Source organism: Saimiri boliviensis, chromosome 14, assembly GCF_048565385.1.
Source record: "Saimiri boliviensis isolate mSaiBol1 chromosome 14, mSaiBol1.pri, whole genome shotgun sequence".
Lineage (NCBI taxonomy): Eukaryota > Metazoa > Chordata > Mammalia > Primates > Cebidae > Saimiri > Saimiri boliviensis.
In genome coordinates, this window is record NC_133462.1 from 48087471 (window position 1) to 48102341 (window position 14871).

The following is a 14871-nucleotide window of genomic DNA, read 5'->3' on the forward strand; positions in this document are numbered from 1 at the left end:
TCATCAACATGTGAGTAGTATGGATAGGAACCAAGAATAGATGATATTGCCCAAGCAGAGGGGGTAGAGTTAACAGTAAGCTGGGAATAGAATCCTGAGCCAACACCAACATTTTAGGGGTGGACAAAGGAAGAGGAAGACAAAGAGGAAGGATAGAGAATAAGACAAAAATAGTGTCGTGAAAGCCAGTGGGAGAGAGTTTAAGGAAGGAATGGTTCATGGAGCCAAATACAGCAGCAGTGTCCAGGCAGGTGGCGATGCCTGCCGACTGGGCGGCCTGGCTTTGCTGCTGGAGCAGTTTTAGTGGGATGCAGGGGGCAGGCACCAGATTACAGTGAGTTACAGAGGAAATGGGAAGGGAGAATTTGGAAACATCAGGTGTAGTCCACTCTCTGGAAGCTTGGCTGAGAACGGAAGGAAGAACGGAGAGGACAAAGCCAAGGGGAGGTGTTTAAGGTGTGGGGTTTTTCCTTTCTTGTTAAGATTAGATGAAGCTTCAAATCAGAGTCACAGCACCAAAGAGAAACAACAACGACAAAAAATGAAGCATGTTTATGTGCTGAAGAGAAAAATCACATTAAGGAGAGGAGACTGAAGATACAGGAGAGGGAAGGAAATCCATGGAACATTATCCTAGAGATGAAGTGGGCGGGGCAAGAGCAGAAGAAAGTTGCGCCTCAGCAGGAGGCAGGAACCGCTTCCCCTGGGCCAAAAGGAAGAAAGTGAAGCTGAGTGCAGATGTGGATAAATGAGTGTTGGAAGAGAGGCTGGAAGTTAAAAAAGATTATTTCCAATGTTAGACAAGGAAACAGGAGCAGAAGAAAGTTATTTCCAATGGCCTGAATTTTCTTCCTCACAAAAGTGCCTGCTGAGACAAATCTTTTTTTCTTTTTCCAGACAGAATTTCACTCTTATTGCCCAGGCTGGAGTGCGATGGCACGATCTCAGCTCACTGCAACCTCCACCTCCCGGGTTCAAGCAATTCTCCTGCCTCAGCCTCCCAAGTAGCTGGGATTACAGGCATGTGCCACTGTGCCCGGCTAATTTTGTATTTTTAGTAGAGACGGGATTTCTCCTTGTTGGTCAGGCTGGTCTTGAACTCTCAACCTCAGATGATCCACCTGCCTCAACCTCCCAAAGTGCTGGGATTACAGGCATGAGCCACTGTGCCTGTCTTTTTAAGGCAAATCTTAATACTCTGCTTGTCCTATCTCAGCACTGAAAATACCCAATTATTCTCTAGATTAACATGCTTAAGCCCAATCCAACTTGAGCATTTATCTGGTGTCTCCTATGTGTAAGGCACTAGGCCCTCCTTTTCCTGGGACCCGTCTCCCAGCTCCAGGCAGCCAGGTTCTGAATATCTCCATCTGCTTATGCTACTCCTTTGAATTTCAAATAGCAAGACTCATACCCACTGTGGATAAAAAGTGATCTGAAAGGAGCTGTGGAAAGGCAGAGAAATTAAGTTAACAGAAAGCTGCTTTAGTTACCCTGAGGCTGGGCTCGGACTGTTCCATCCTTGGTGAACTAATTCCTAAGTATAAAAGGTGTCAGATTCACTGAACCAGAACCCTTCAGACCAGGGTTCTGTGCCTATACCTGACAGATGTACCAGGGTCCCGGAAGGGTACCCCAGGGTAAGGGATAACTTTGTCTTAAGTTATTTTGAATCTCAGCAACTTGCCACACAAGAATGTATCTGAACCTTTTTCCTATTGATGTTTTCAACATTCTAATCATGAGGTGTAATGTTTCATGTTTGTTACCTGTTGGGTGAGGCAGTACAGAAGAATGAACAATTTTTGACAATTTTATGAAATTGTGATCCTCTTGGGCTGCTGGTGCGGAGAGTCGGAAGTGACTACTTCATGCTTGTCTCCCCCAACCTCATCACAAACACACATTCATAGATCCAGAGTTCTCAGCTAGGGCTACACATTAGAATCTCCTGGGGAGTTTTTAAAAAAAATATCATTACCCTACCACAGAGCAATTAAATCAGACTCTCTTGAGAGTATTTGAGCTTCAGTACTTTTTAAAATTCCCCCAGTGTTGTGCTAATGTTGCAGCTGGGGTTGAGTGCTTCTCAACTTGGTTCACGTCATGGCTCTAGAGAAAAGAGTACCAGCACTGAAGAAAGTGGAAGCACTGGCTCGGAGATCATGTGTGACTTCCTGAGGGCTGAGGGGACCAATATTTTGGCACACCTGTAAGGCATCAGGTAGCCGAGTGTCACCTGTTGGCAAGCTTTGTTTCGTTGTATATATTGGTGTATTTTGGGAGGATCCTAGTGCTGAGTAATTACAAGGTCCATTTAACAGGGCTCTCTGGTACTTTCCATTTATAGTTTTATCGAGGTGTAATTGACATATAATAAAACATATTGAAAGCGTTTGGTAAGTTTTGCCATGTGAGTATACCAATGAAGGCATGACCATAATCAAGATAATGAACATATTTGTCACCTCCAAAGCTTCCCTTGTGTCCCTTTGTAACCCATCCTTCTTTCCACTCCGTCCCCAAGGTACCACTGATCTGCTTTCTGTCATTATAGATGAGTTTGCATTTTCCAGAATTTTATATAAATGGAATCATACATACTCATACTCTTGTCTGGCATCTTTTACTCAGCAAAGCTATTTTAAGATTCATCCATGTTATTGCACTTGTCAATAATTTCTTCCTTTTTATTGCTAAGAAGTGTCAATTGTATAGACATCACATTTTTTAAAATCCATTCACTGTTGTTGGACATTTTGGGTTGCTTTTAGTTTTGGGATATTACAAATAAAGCTGCTGTAGATATTCATGAACAAGTTTTTGTTTGGATACACGCTTTTATTTTTCTTGGATAAGTAGGAGTGATAGTTGAATCCTATGTTAGGTGTATGTTTACCTTTTTAAGAAGCTGGCTATTTTCTTTTCTTTTTTTTTTTTTTTTTTTTTTTGAGACGGAGTTTCACTCTTGTTACCTAGGCTAGAGTGCAATGGCGCGATCTCGGCTCACCGCAACCTCCGCCTCCTGGGTTCAGGCAATTCTCCTGCCTCAGCCTCCTGAGTAGCTGGGATTACAGGCACGCGCCACCATGCCCAGCTAATGATTTTTGTATTTTTAGTAGAGACGGGGTTTCACCATGTTGACCAGGATGGTCTCGATCTCTTGACCTCGTGATCCACCCGCCTCGGCCTCCCAAAGTGCTGGGATTACAGGCTTGAGCCACCGCGCCCGGCCGAAGCTGGCTATTTTCTAAAGTGATTGTACCATTGTGCATTTCCCACCAGTGGTATATGAGAGCTGTCCTCTTCAAATTGACTGGAGAAGCTTTGCTTTCATCTCTTCTTGGCTAATAGAAGGTGCCTCTTGGCCAGGCATGGTGGCTTATGTCTGTAATCCCAGCACTTTGGGAGGTCGAGGCAGCGGATCACCTGAGGTCAGGAGTTTGAAACAAGCCTGGCTAACATGGCAAAACCCTGTCTCTACCAAAAATACAAAAAGTAGCTGGGTGTGGTGGTGGGTGCCTGTATTCCCAACTACTTGAGAGGCTGAGGCAGGAGAATTACTTGAACCTGAGAGCCGAGATCGCGCCATTGCACTCCACCCTGGGCGACAGAACAAGACTCCGTCTCAAACAAACAAAAAAGAAGGTGCGTCCGGGCGCGGTGGCTCAAGCCTGTAATGCCAGCACTTTGGGAGGCCGAGGCGGGTGGATCACGAGGTCAAGAGATCGAGACCATCCTGGTCAACATGGTGAAACCCCGTCTCTACTAAAAATACAAAAAATTAGCTGGGCATGGTGGTGCGTGCCTGTAATCCCAGCTACTCAGGAGGCTGAGGCAGGAGAATTGCTTCAACCCAGGAGGCGGAGGTTGCCATGAGCCAAGATCGCGCCATTGCACTCCAGCCTGGGTAACAAGAGCGAAACTCCGTCTCAACAACAAAAAAGAAGGTGCCTCTCTGTCTTCTTGGGGCACAAATGACAGAGGTGAGTGTAGGGATTAGGGCACAGAGATGAGACACGTAGAGATGAATGGATGGGTAGCTGGATGTAATAAACAGGTAAAGTTGTCTTGGTATTCCTTTTTTCCTCCATCTTTCTGTACTTTTTGTTTGTTGTAGACACCAAAGAAGCAGGCATTGGCCCAGATTACATCACCTAAGTTGGATTACTAGTAAGTCTCTCTTTATGACTGACAGATATGTTTATCTCTCACTTGCAGGTGCCCAGACACCATGTCACAACCCTCCAGAACTGAGGTTGGCAGGAAGTAGAGGCTTCTTTGGCTCCTGTGTTCCCCATCCTCACCATGTCTTCGACTCAGGGCAATGGGGAGCACTGGAAGTCCCTGGAGTCTGTGGGCATCAGCCGCAAAGAGCTGGCGATGGCCGAAGCCCTGCAGATGGAGTATGATGCCCTGTCCCGGCTCCGGCAGGACAAGGAGGAGAGCAGAGCCAAGCAGAACGCAGACCCCTCTCTCATCAGCTGGGATGAGCCTGGGGTAGACTTCTACAGCAAGCCAGCAGGAAGGCGGACCGACCTCAAGCTGTTACGCGGTCTCTCTGGCTCTGATCCTACCCTCAACTACAACTCACTCTCCCCACAGGAAGGGCCGCCCAACCACTCTACCTCCCAAGGGCCCCAGCCTGGCCCAGATCCCTGGCCCAAAGGCTCCCTGTCTGGAGACTATCTCTACATTTTTGATGGTTCAGATGGGGGAGTCTCTTTGTCCCCAGGTCCAGGAGACATAGAGGGCTCTTGCAAGAAACTATCCCCACCTCCTCTGCCTCCCCGAACCTCTATCTGGGATACCCCTCCCCTACCTCCCAGAAAGGGGTCCCCGTCATCCTCTAAGATCTCCCAGCCCAATGACATCAACACTTTCTCTTTGGTCGAACAATTGCCAGGAAAACTGCTAGGGAACCAGATCCTGGAAGAGGAAGAGGTGCCAGGAGGTAGGGGTCAGGGCCGCCTGCTGGGGTCTGTGGACTATGATGGCATCAACGATGCAATTACAAGGCTCAACTTGAAGTCAACCTATGACGCGGAGATGTTGCGGGATGCCACCAGGGGCTGGAAGGAGGGCCGAGGGACCCTGGACTTCAGCAAAGACACCTCTGGAAAACCCGTGGCCCGGAGCAAGACTATGCCCCCTCAGGTGCCCCCCCGCACCTATGCCTCCCGCTATGCCAACCGAAAGAATGCGACACCTGGCAAGAACCGCCGGATTTCTGCAGCTCCGGTGAGGACCTTCATGTTTCTCCGGGCTTCCTTTCTCCATGTCCTTTAGAAACAGGGACTAGTCTCTCTGCTGTTCCACATCCTACTCTGCCAAGTCCTTACCCCTTTAGGCTTCTCCTACCCTCTTTTTCTGCCACTGGGACCCTGGCCCTGGTGGGGAAGGTCCAAGGGAGGCTTGATTAGGGGTGGATACCAGTAGAGGAAGGTCGTCTTTTCACAGCCAGTTTTCACATATCTTGGCCAAAACGGCCCTTCTGGGGGCAGGCCTTTGGAAATCCTGGTTCCTAGCGTGTGGCCACTTCCTGATGTAAGGACTGAATTGGGAGTTGGGAATTCATTACCGACTCTGGCTGAATGGCCCTCTGGACTGGAGCAAGTTGCTTCCGCTTGCTCTGAGGCCCTGCTCTGCCAAAATGCTGCGTGGCGATGAAGATCATTCACAATAGTAACCGCTTGTTTAGTGCCCACTGAATACCAGACCTTGGTCCAGATCTCCACAACAACCCTTCCTGATAGTCCAAAGACACGCAGCAAACAATAGCAGGGCCAGCATTCAGCCCTGGCCTCTCTCGTTCCTAAGCCCTTTCTTACCCCCTTTCTCTCTCTCTCTCCCGCCTCTGTTATTTATTGTGATAAAATATACATGACATAAAATTCGGCACTGTCACCATCTGTAAGCGTGCATTCAGTGGCATTATCTACATTCACACTGTCGTGCGACCCTTGCATTATTCATCTCTACCCATTCTCTTCTCACCATGAAAATATTGAGAAAAAGTATGCAGTATGACAAATAATTTTATTTTTTTCAGTACGTAGTGTAAAATAGTGAACTCTCTGGGTCAAGGCCCCCAGGCAAGTTCCAGGGGAGTTCTGATCTTTCTTCTGGTTTAGGGGAGCTTCAGCAGCATCTCCCAGGTGGGACCAGAAGGCCACTTCGTATTTCATCCTTGGTCCCTGGAAACCCTGGCTTCAAGGAGTCAAGAGATACCCCCATGGCTGATGCCTTCTTTTTTTTTTCTTTTCTGAGACAGAGTGTCTCTCTGTTGCCCAGGCTGGAGTGCAGTGGAGTGAGCTTGGCTCACTACAGCCTCTGCCTCCTGGGTTCAAGCAATTCTCCTGCCTCAGCCTCCTGAGTAGCTGGTATTACAGGCACGCACCACCACGCCCTGCTAATTTTTGTATTTTTAGTAGAGACGGGGTTTTGCCACATTGGCCAGGCTGGTCTCGAACTCCTGACCTCAGGTGATCTGCCTGCCTTGGCCTCCCAAAGTGCTGGGATTACAGGCGTAAGCCACCGCACCTGGCTGGCCGATGCCTTCTGTGACAGCTTAACATTCCACTTCATTCCATCCGGTTTCCTCCTTAGCCATTGTTTAAGGGCACTGGGGTTTTCCCACCTTGTCACCTTTGGGATCCTTCCCAACTCTGAAGAGCTACACAGTCCTTTAGAAACAAGGACTTCCTCTGTTTCTGCTAAGAGAGTGACCCCAAAAGCTGAATCAGCTCCTGGGATAAGGCACATCCCTAGAGCTCAGGGATTTTTAAAGGCCCTGCTCTGAGAGGTGGGGCTGTTTCCGCTATTTATAGGGACTGGGAGATTCCTGTTCCCAGCTCCGAGTTCCTCACACCCAGCTCGGCCTGCTCACTGAGTCAGGGCACCCTGGTAGGTGGTCACCTCTGTCGCTTGCTGTCTCTCCTGCCTCCCTCAGTCCCTCGCCCTCCCCCATCCCCTGTGTGTCATCAGAGTTCGGAAACAGAGCTCAGCCCAGAATCTCCTTGAAGAAGTGGGCACAAAGCTAAAAGCCCTTGCCAGGTCTGAGTGGGGAAATGCGGCCTTGGTCCTCCCCAGGTCAGCCTGGTGCAGGGCCTCAGCCTGCTGGCGGGGTGGACCCCTTGGGCCCTCGGCCTGTACCACCACCCCGCTTCCGCCGGGCTTCCAGCCGGAGGGAACCTCCTTATCCCAGGCCAGCGGAGCCAGCTCTGGAAATGGCTGGCTCTGAATGCCAGCCTGATACCCCCGCTGCCAGCCTCTGCCCGGCAGACTCCCCCAGCCAGCATCGGGCAATGCCATCAGGGACTGCCAGCAGGGCAAACGTAAGTGGCTTTTGTTTTCTTATGGTGCCAGTGAGTGGTACAGAAAGGGCATGACAGTGCCCTTCAGTGGCCACTCTGTTCTCTCCTCTCTTGCCTTCTCTTCCCTCCCCCTACTGTCTCTCTTTCTCTTTCTTTTTTTATTCCTCTCTCCCTCCCTCTCTCTCGTGGGTTAATTGCTGACAGTGGTACTATTGTTTTGACTAGGACACAGGCACGAACTTGGCAGAGCTGAGGCCTCACATGCCAACTGTCCCCAATGCTGCCCTCCCCTCTGTGCACCCCCGCCCCCTGCCACCCATTACACCCAGGAGAGCAGGGCTGACAAGAGAGGGTCAACCAGAGGAAACAATCTGGATATTCAAATGAGGAGCTCAGTTGCTGCCATCTGCCCCAAGAGGCAGGGAGGACTTGAGGGTAGCCAGTGGGTTGGATGAGAGGTGTGGGGTGTTGTGATGTGCACAGGCCGGAGCAAGACTCCCCCCGGAAACAGCTGTTGGAACCACATGGCGGCTGAGTCTCCATCTGAGCTGAAGCCTCGTTTCCTGCTGTGGCCTCCTAGGCTGCCCTGGGCAGGCCTGTCAGGCAGAAACGTCATGCACCGGCTCTCCCCCCTCACACACACACTTCCTTCTCCCTAGGGCTGGGCTACAGGCCTTGCTAGGGGCTTCATTAAGAACCCTTCTGGGTGACTGAAAACAGCTCTGGGATAGGAGATAGTTTGAGACCTTGTCTGAGAATCCCACCGCCACACATATGTTTTGAGAGAGGAGATGGGGCCAAGGCAGGCTCCCTGACGCTCCAGCCATCCAGAGCCGGCCGACTCGGAAGCCAGGAGCCAAGCTTCTACCAGGTCTTTCCCTGGCCAGACCACTGCTTTGATGCTTTCTTCCTCAAATAGCATTTACCCAGAAGGCACACGTGTCTGAGTCATCTCTTCTATCTAAGGGCTCTTGGTCTCTCTCTGCTTTGGGTCCCTGGGGCTTGCGGATGTGGAGGCCTTTGACCAGGGTAATCTTCCCTGGGCATCATTTGAGCAGCCTACCTGCTCTAGCCTCAGTGGAGAGGCTGGGAAAAATGGCTCCTGCTCTGCTCCCCGTCACACCTCTGAGAATTCTCCAGAAAGCCCCTGGTGCAGGAGTGGCCCGACAGTACTGAACGGCCTTACCAGCTGCCTCACGCTTATCACACTGTCCCGTCCTGAAGTGGCTTTGGCCACATTCTCATCCATCCCACCCAGGCTTCAGTACTCAGCCAGAGCTTCACCTCCTCCTTCAACCTGGCTCCTACCTGGTCTCCTAGGACAGCAGATATATATATTCCTGGATGTCCCATATGTTCTTGTGCCCCTTTCATTGAATGTCGAGTGACTAAAAATTCTTGTCATCTAGAGTTTGCGTTTAGGTCTGGGAGTATCTCATAGGGAGGGGACACCATGGGGGGAAAGGCACTGAGTTGGCTGCTCTTCTCTTAAAGGTGGGCTCCCGGTCCCACACCGTTGCCAATGGCCATGAGTTGTTTGAGGTCTCAGAAGAGAGAGATGAAGAGGTTGCTGCATTTTGCCACATGCTGGATATGTAAGAGTTAAAGAATGGGGCAGGGGATGTGGGAGGGCTATGGGGGATGGGGAGGAGGGCCATCCATTTCAGAGCTTTCTTTAGGAGGGAAGAAGCACCATAATTAAATAAATTTCAATTCATAGCTATGAAATGCTTCCTACAACAAGTGTCTGTAGGGTTTTTGAAATCTTAGAAGTTTCACTTTTTTTTTTTTTTTTTTTTAAGATGGAGTTTCACCATGTTGGTCAGGCTGGTCTTGAACTCTCAACCTCAGATGATCTGCCTGCCTTGGCCTCCAAAGTGCTTGGATTATAGGCGTGAGCCACCGAGCCTGGCCGTTTCACCTTTTTTTTTTTTGAGATGGAGTCTCACTCTGTTGCCTGGGCTGGAGTGCAGTAGCGTGATCTCGGCTCACTGCAACCTCTGTCTCCAGGGTTCTTCTCCTGCCTCAGCCTACTGAGTAGCTGGGATTACAGGTGCCTGGCACCACACCTAGCTAATTTTGTGTATTTTTAGTAGAGACAGGGTTTCACTATGTTGGTCAGACTGGTCTCGAACTCCTGACCTTGTGATCTGCCTACCTCAGCCTGCTAAAGTGCTGGGATTACAGGCATGAGCCACCACGCCCAGCAAAGTTTCACATTTTTAACAAAATTTATGAAACCTCCATTGAATGGTCAAGGTATCCTGATCACTCTAGGGTCTGACCCTCAGTTGCCCTTAGGAGCAAATGCACCCCAGTTGGCAATAAGTGTGTTATCCGGAACTAAAAGAGAAAGGAAATGGATTCATAAAAGAATTTTCCATTAAACTTAGCATGGAAAGCTTTGTCATTTTAGAACTATTTGCACTGTTCAATGGTGGGAAACATTTTGCAATTATGAGAAGTGTCAGGAAGGGGGTTTCTCAGAGCTGTGACCCCCACTGTCCCCATCCTGGCCTGCAAATATGGAGGGCTGGGCTGAGTGGGGACAGAGGAGCTTTTGAGTCCAGGCATGAGGGCTCCAGCAGACCTCTTCTTGACTACTCTCTTCTAAAGGCCCAGTGAGGGTTTTTTTTTTTTTTTTCTTCCTGTGCAGCCTTCGATCTGGCTCTGACATCCAGGACTACTCCCTCACTGGCTATGTTTGGAGTGCTGTCACCCCTAGTCCAGAGCACCTGGGGGATGAGGTCAACCTGAAGGTGACGGTGTTGTGTGACAGCCTTCGAGAAGCACTCACTTTTACCTGCAACTGTGAGTTAGTGAGCGGGGAGAGGGTGTGACCATCTCTTGAAGCGGGGTGGGGATGACTGTGTTTCGGATCCTATTCCCATCTCGTCTTGTGACCCACATGAAGGGCAATGAGGATGCTCCTTTGGGGGGCTGGCTTTAGGCCAGATTCCTGGTGCAACCTGAACTACTTGCATGCTTTATCTGGTTGGTGACGGTGCTGGAGAACACTTAGCTGGCAGCCCCAACAGCCCCAGCACCCATCATCTTTGCTCCCCCTGCCTTACCCTTCACAGGTTCCTCCACTGTAGACTTGCTTATCTACCAGACCCTGTGCTACACCCATGATGACCTGAGGAATGTGGACGTGGGTGACTTTGTGCTGAAGCCCTGTGGGCTGGAGGAGTTCCTACAGAAGTGAGTGAATTGGTGGGAGGTAACCCCTGCCTTCTGGGTAACAGGATTGTGAGGGGCCTTCTTGGGATTGATGCTGGGACCGGCCTGGCAGCTCCTCCCCAATCCCACAGTCAAGACTCCTGCTTTCTGGGCACACTTGGCCACGTCGCACTTTCCCCAGGAGCTCTGTCTTCCAGCAGGGTTGGCTGACGGCCTGAGGCAAATCTGCTGTGGAAAGTTTGGAGCTGGGATTAGGCAAAGACTAGGTCATATCTGCCTGCAGATCCTGCTTATGGAGAGGTGTATTTGTGGGGAGGGGTGGGCTTGGGGAGACTATGTGGGTAGTGCTATGTCTCCTGCTCTAGATTACGTGTGGTGTTTTTATGGCCTGGGCAGAAGTACCCCTGTGGAGCCCAGGGGAGAAAGTCTCTCCCCATTCTCCTGCCAGCAGGCCTTTTCCCCTGCTAGCCTGCGCAGCTAGTTGTCCTCCTCCCAAAAGCACGCCTCCAGTTCTTCACCCAGTGCCCTCTGTGGAAAGCAGCCTCTCTGGAAAGTCTGATGTGGACCAGCTGAGGCAACCCCCTTTCCACTACCCTGGGTTCTGGAGGGCTGGGGTGGAAGGGAGGCAAGGTTACTACCTCTCAGATGGTACAGCGGTGTGGCGGCAGACAGATAAGCTCTGCCTTTCTCCCTTAGGCTTCAGGGCAGCTCCTGCCCCCCACCTCTGTCCACTTGGAGGAAGCAGGTCTTGAGAATGGAGAAAGGAGAGACCTGTCTCTCACTTCTTAGGAGCCCCCTATAAGTGCCATTCCTTGCCTTTTCTCTCTCTAATACCCAAGTCTAGATGCACGGATGGTTGATCTATGGTTAGAGCATAGGATTTGGCAGTCAGGATGGAAGATTCATTCCCCGGCTTCTTTCTTTTTTAGAGACAGAGTCTCGCTTTGTCACCCAGGCTGGAGTGCAGTGGTGCCGTCTCTAACTGCAGCCTCCGCCTCCCAGGCTCAAGTGATTCTCATGCCTCAGCCTCCTGAGTAGCTGGGATTACAGGCATGAGTGACACCATGCCTGGCTAATTTTTGTATTGTTAATAGAGAAGGGGTTTCACCATGTTGGTCAGACTGGTCCTAAACTCCTGACCTCAGGTAATCTGCCCACCTCAGCCTCCCAAAGTGCTGGGATTATGGGTGTTAGCCACTGTGCCCAGCTATCTGGGCTTATTTCTTCAAATTTAGGGATATTGTGGGGTCTTTTCTGGCCTCTGCCTCCTCATCTGGAAGCTGAGGGAAAAGAAAGAAGCAGGGCCCTGTATGGTACAACTCCAGGGTGTCGTTCAAATGTGCTCCACCTTTAAACTCGCTTATGTATGCACTTTCCCCTAGAGGAACAGGAAGGGTCCTAGACTCAGGGTCGCCTGGCAGAGAGAGAGCACCAGGTGGCCTGCCACTGTTAGAAGGGACCAAGGGGACATAGTGGGTAAGTTGAAGCTCCTGCTGACACCATTACACAGGCTTGAATTCTGATTTGCCACTTCCTAGTTGTGAAGTCTGATGCTCAGGGCCCTCTGTAAGTTGCAGGGAGGGTGAAGTGTGAGAATGACCCAGAGGGCAATCAGTAAATACCAACAGGGAAGGAGCAGCCCACAGAAAAAAGTCACGGGGCTCTGGGCTGGCCAGATACTGCCATTTCCCTTGCAGCACCTCCAGCAATCCTGGAGCCCCTGGGTCCAGAGGTAGTGGGAACTGGCAGGTTCTACCTTCCTGCCAAGACTCAGGTAAAATATTCTCAGTGAGGTGGGACAGGGTCAGTGGCCTCAGGTCACACCCCTTGTGCTCTGACTTGAATGCGTGGAGAGGAAGGCCTTCCACAGAGAAGATCAAGCCAGGCCCCCAGGGGACCTGTGTCCATGAGTCCTGGTCTGGGAGCCCCACTCCTGCCCAACAGAAAAGCGCAGTGCTGGTTCCTGGCTCAGCCCCCAGGCCCCCGACACACGACAACTGGCCGGGGTTGGGGTGGAAAGGACCCTCTGGGGGTTCCAGAAATCTGCTAGTTCCCAAGGAAGCCCTCAGATTTTCTACCCCTGAAAATTAGGAGGGGCTGATACTGAAGGGGTGAGTGGGTTCAGGATGCAGGCTGCTCTCAGATAAGAACCTTGAGGCAGTCCCATGGGAGGGCTGGGTTTCCTGCCACCTACCCCAGCCCCACCACACTCTTCCTTCCTCCCAGGCTCGCCCACCAGGCCCAGCCCTGCAGCCCAGCCTCACCACCTCCAGGTTTTGGCCGCACTTCAGTCTTAGATCTGAGAGGGCCGAAATAGGAGGCTTGGTCTTCTCAGAATGTGGAGAACCCCTCCCTCAAGCCCTTACCAGATCTAGACGACCCTGGGCCCCTGCACCTCCCCCAGCTTCTGCACACACCCCTCCCCTTATGCTCCTGTCCTCTCCTCTCCATTTCTGGCCTAGATTCCCAGCTCTGCTGAGGAAGGAAGTCCTTTTCCGGCTTCTGTTACCCAGCTCTTGAGGCCAGGTCCAGGCCTGCAGTGCTGGCCGGGAGGTAGTTCTCCCTCTGCTCCTCCTCTTGGGTTTCCTTGCTGATTAAAGGTGTGATTTGGGAGAGAGGAAGAAGTTGGATCACAGAGGGTCTCCTAGGCCTTCCTCTCTGAAAGGGGGAGTCTCACATATGGGTGCTTGAGTAGGTGGGACTGGCATGCATTTGGGACTTTTCAAGGAGTCATAGAAATTTTGAAGGTTTTTCACAAACAGGCAGGACCCACAGAGGGAAGGTAGAAAAAGAACTTGAGGCCGAGCGCGGTGGCTCAAGCCTGTAATCCTAGCACTTTGGGAGGCCAAGGCAGGCAGATCACGAGGTCAGGAGTTCAAGAACAGCCTGGCCAAGATGGTGAAACCCCGTCTCTATGAAAAATATAAAAATTAGCCAGGTGTGGTGGCAGGTGCCTGTAATCCCAGCTACTTGAGAGGTTGAGACAGGAGAATTGCTTGAACTTGGGAGGTGGAGGTTGCCGTGAGCTGAGATCGCACCACTGCACTCCAGCCTGGGTGAGACTCCGTGTCAAAAAAAAAAAAAAAAAAAAAAAAAGAGAAAAAGAAAAATAACTTGAATGGGGACACTAACCTGGAGGAGGCTTGGTGGGTTGGTTGTGTTTGGCCTCAGCACCCTAGTTGGTAGCCCTGGAAGAGGGGTCACTCTCTGAGCTCTCACATTGGAGCCTGAGCACAGGTGGACTCCATGTCTCTTCCTGGTTGTCCCCAGTGTGGAGGCCCAGAGAATAGGGCTTTAGCAAATGCTCCCTGGATGTCCTCTGTTTCCCCACACCCTCCCACGGCTCCCAGCCCTGGAGTGAACCAGTGATTACCACACAGGTAATAAATACCTAGGAGAGTCAATATTTGTACGGACCAAGAGTTAAGCATATTAGGTGGCTTTTGTTTCTCTGTTTCTTTTCTTTTCTTTTTTCTTTTTTTAATTTTTGAGACGGAGTTTTGCTCGTTACCCAGGATGGAGTGCAATGGCGCGACCTCGGCTCACCGCAACCTCCGCCTCCTGGGTTCAGACAGTTCTCCTGCCTCAGCCTCCTGAGTAGCTGGGATTACAGGCACGCGCCACCATGCCCAGCTAATTTTTTGTATTTTTAGTAGAGACGGGGTTTCACCATGTTGACCAGGATGGTCTCGATCTCTTGACCTCGTGGTCCACCCACCTCGGCCTCCCAAAGTGCTGAGATTACAGGCGTGAGCCACCGTGCCTGGCTCTCTGTTTCTTTTCTTAAGCTCTACCATGACATTTTCTAGGGGCCAAAGTAGGGGGTGCACCACAGGTGCCACCCTCTCACCTAAACCTTCTTTCTGCATCTCTGTCCCCAAGGCTAAGGTATGCATCTCCCTTCCCGATGAGTCCCCAGGATGCTAACGGTCTTGTCTCTCTACTCTACCAGCAAGCACGCCTTGGGCAGCCATGAGTACATCCAACACTGCCGCAAGTTTGACATTGACATTCGGCTGCAGCTGATGGAGCAGAAGGTCGTGCGCAGTGACCTGGCCCGGACGGTTGGTGTGAGGGTGGTGGAGGGTTGCACAGGGCTGGGGAGGTGGAATGGGAAGGCAGAATGGAACACATCAGGTGGGAGTGGGGTAGGAGTGATGGACGGGTTGAGATAAGGGCACTGCCCCTCTCTGAATAGGGCACTTCTTACGCAGGTGAATGATGACCAGAGCCCCTCCACCTTGAACTACCTCGTCCATCTCCAAGAGAGGCCCGTCAAGCAGACCATCAGTAGGTGAGCATGGGCGCCTGTTTGGATATGCTGCAAACAGGAACTGTGTAGGGACCCCATCAGATGTGCCTGCTTGCGTTT

The 14871-nt window shown here is 51.1% G+C and overlaps 1 protein-coding gene across 3 annotated transcripts in view; it reads left to right on the forward strand.

Annotated features, from left to right (window-relative positions):
- PIK3C2B (phosphatidylinositol-4-phosphate 3-kinase catalytic subunit type 2 beta) overlaps positions 1-14871 on the forward strand; it is an 83653-nt gene that overhangs the window by 25751 nt on the left and 43031 nt on the right. Inside the window, exons 2-7 of one of the 3 annotated variants that reach the window (XM_039466378.2) lie at positions 4222-5241; positions 8811-8911; positions 9973-10127; positions 10400-10520; positions 14452-14536; positions 14714-14793. In XM_039466378.2, the coding sequence (XP_039322312.2) occupies positions 4309-5241; positions 8811-8911; positions 9973-10127; positions 10400-10520; positions 14452-14536; positions 14714-14793 (1475 nt within the window). In that variant the 5' untranslated portion in view covers positions 4222-4308. The other 2 variants (XM_039466377.2, XM_039466380.2) reach the window with 2 other exon arrangements.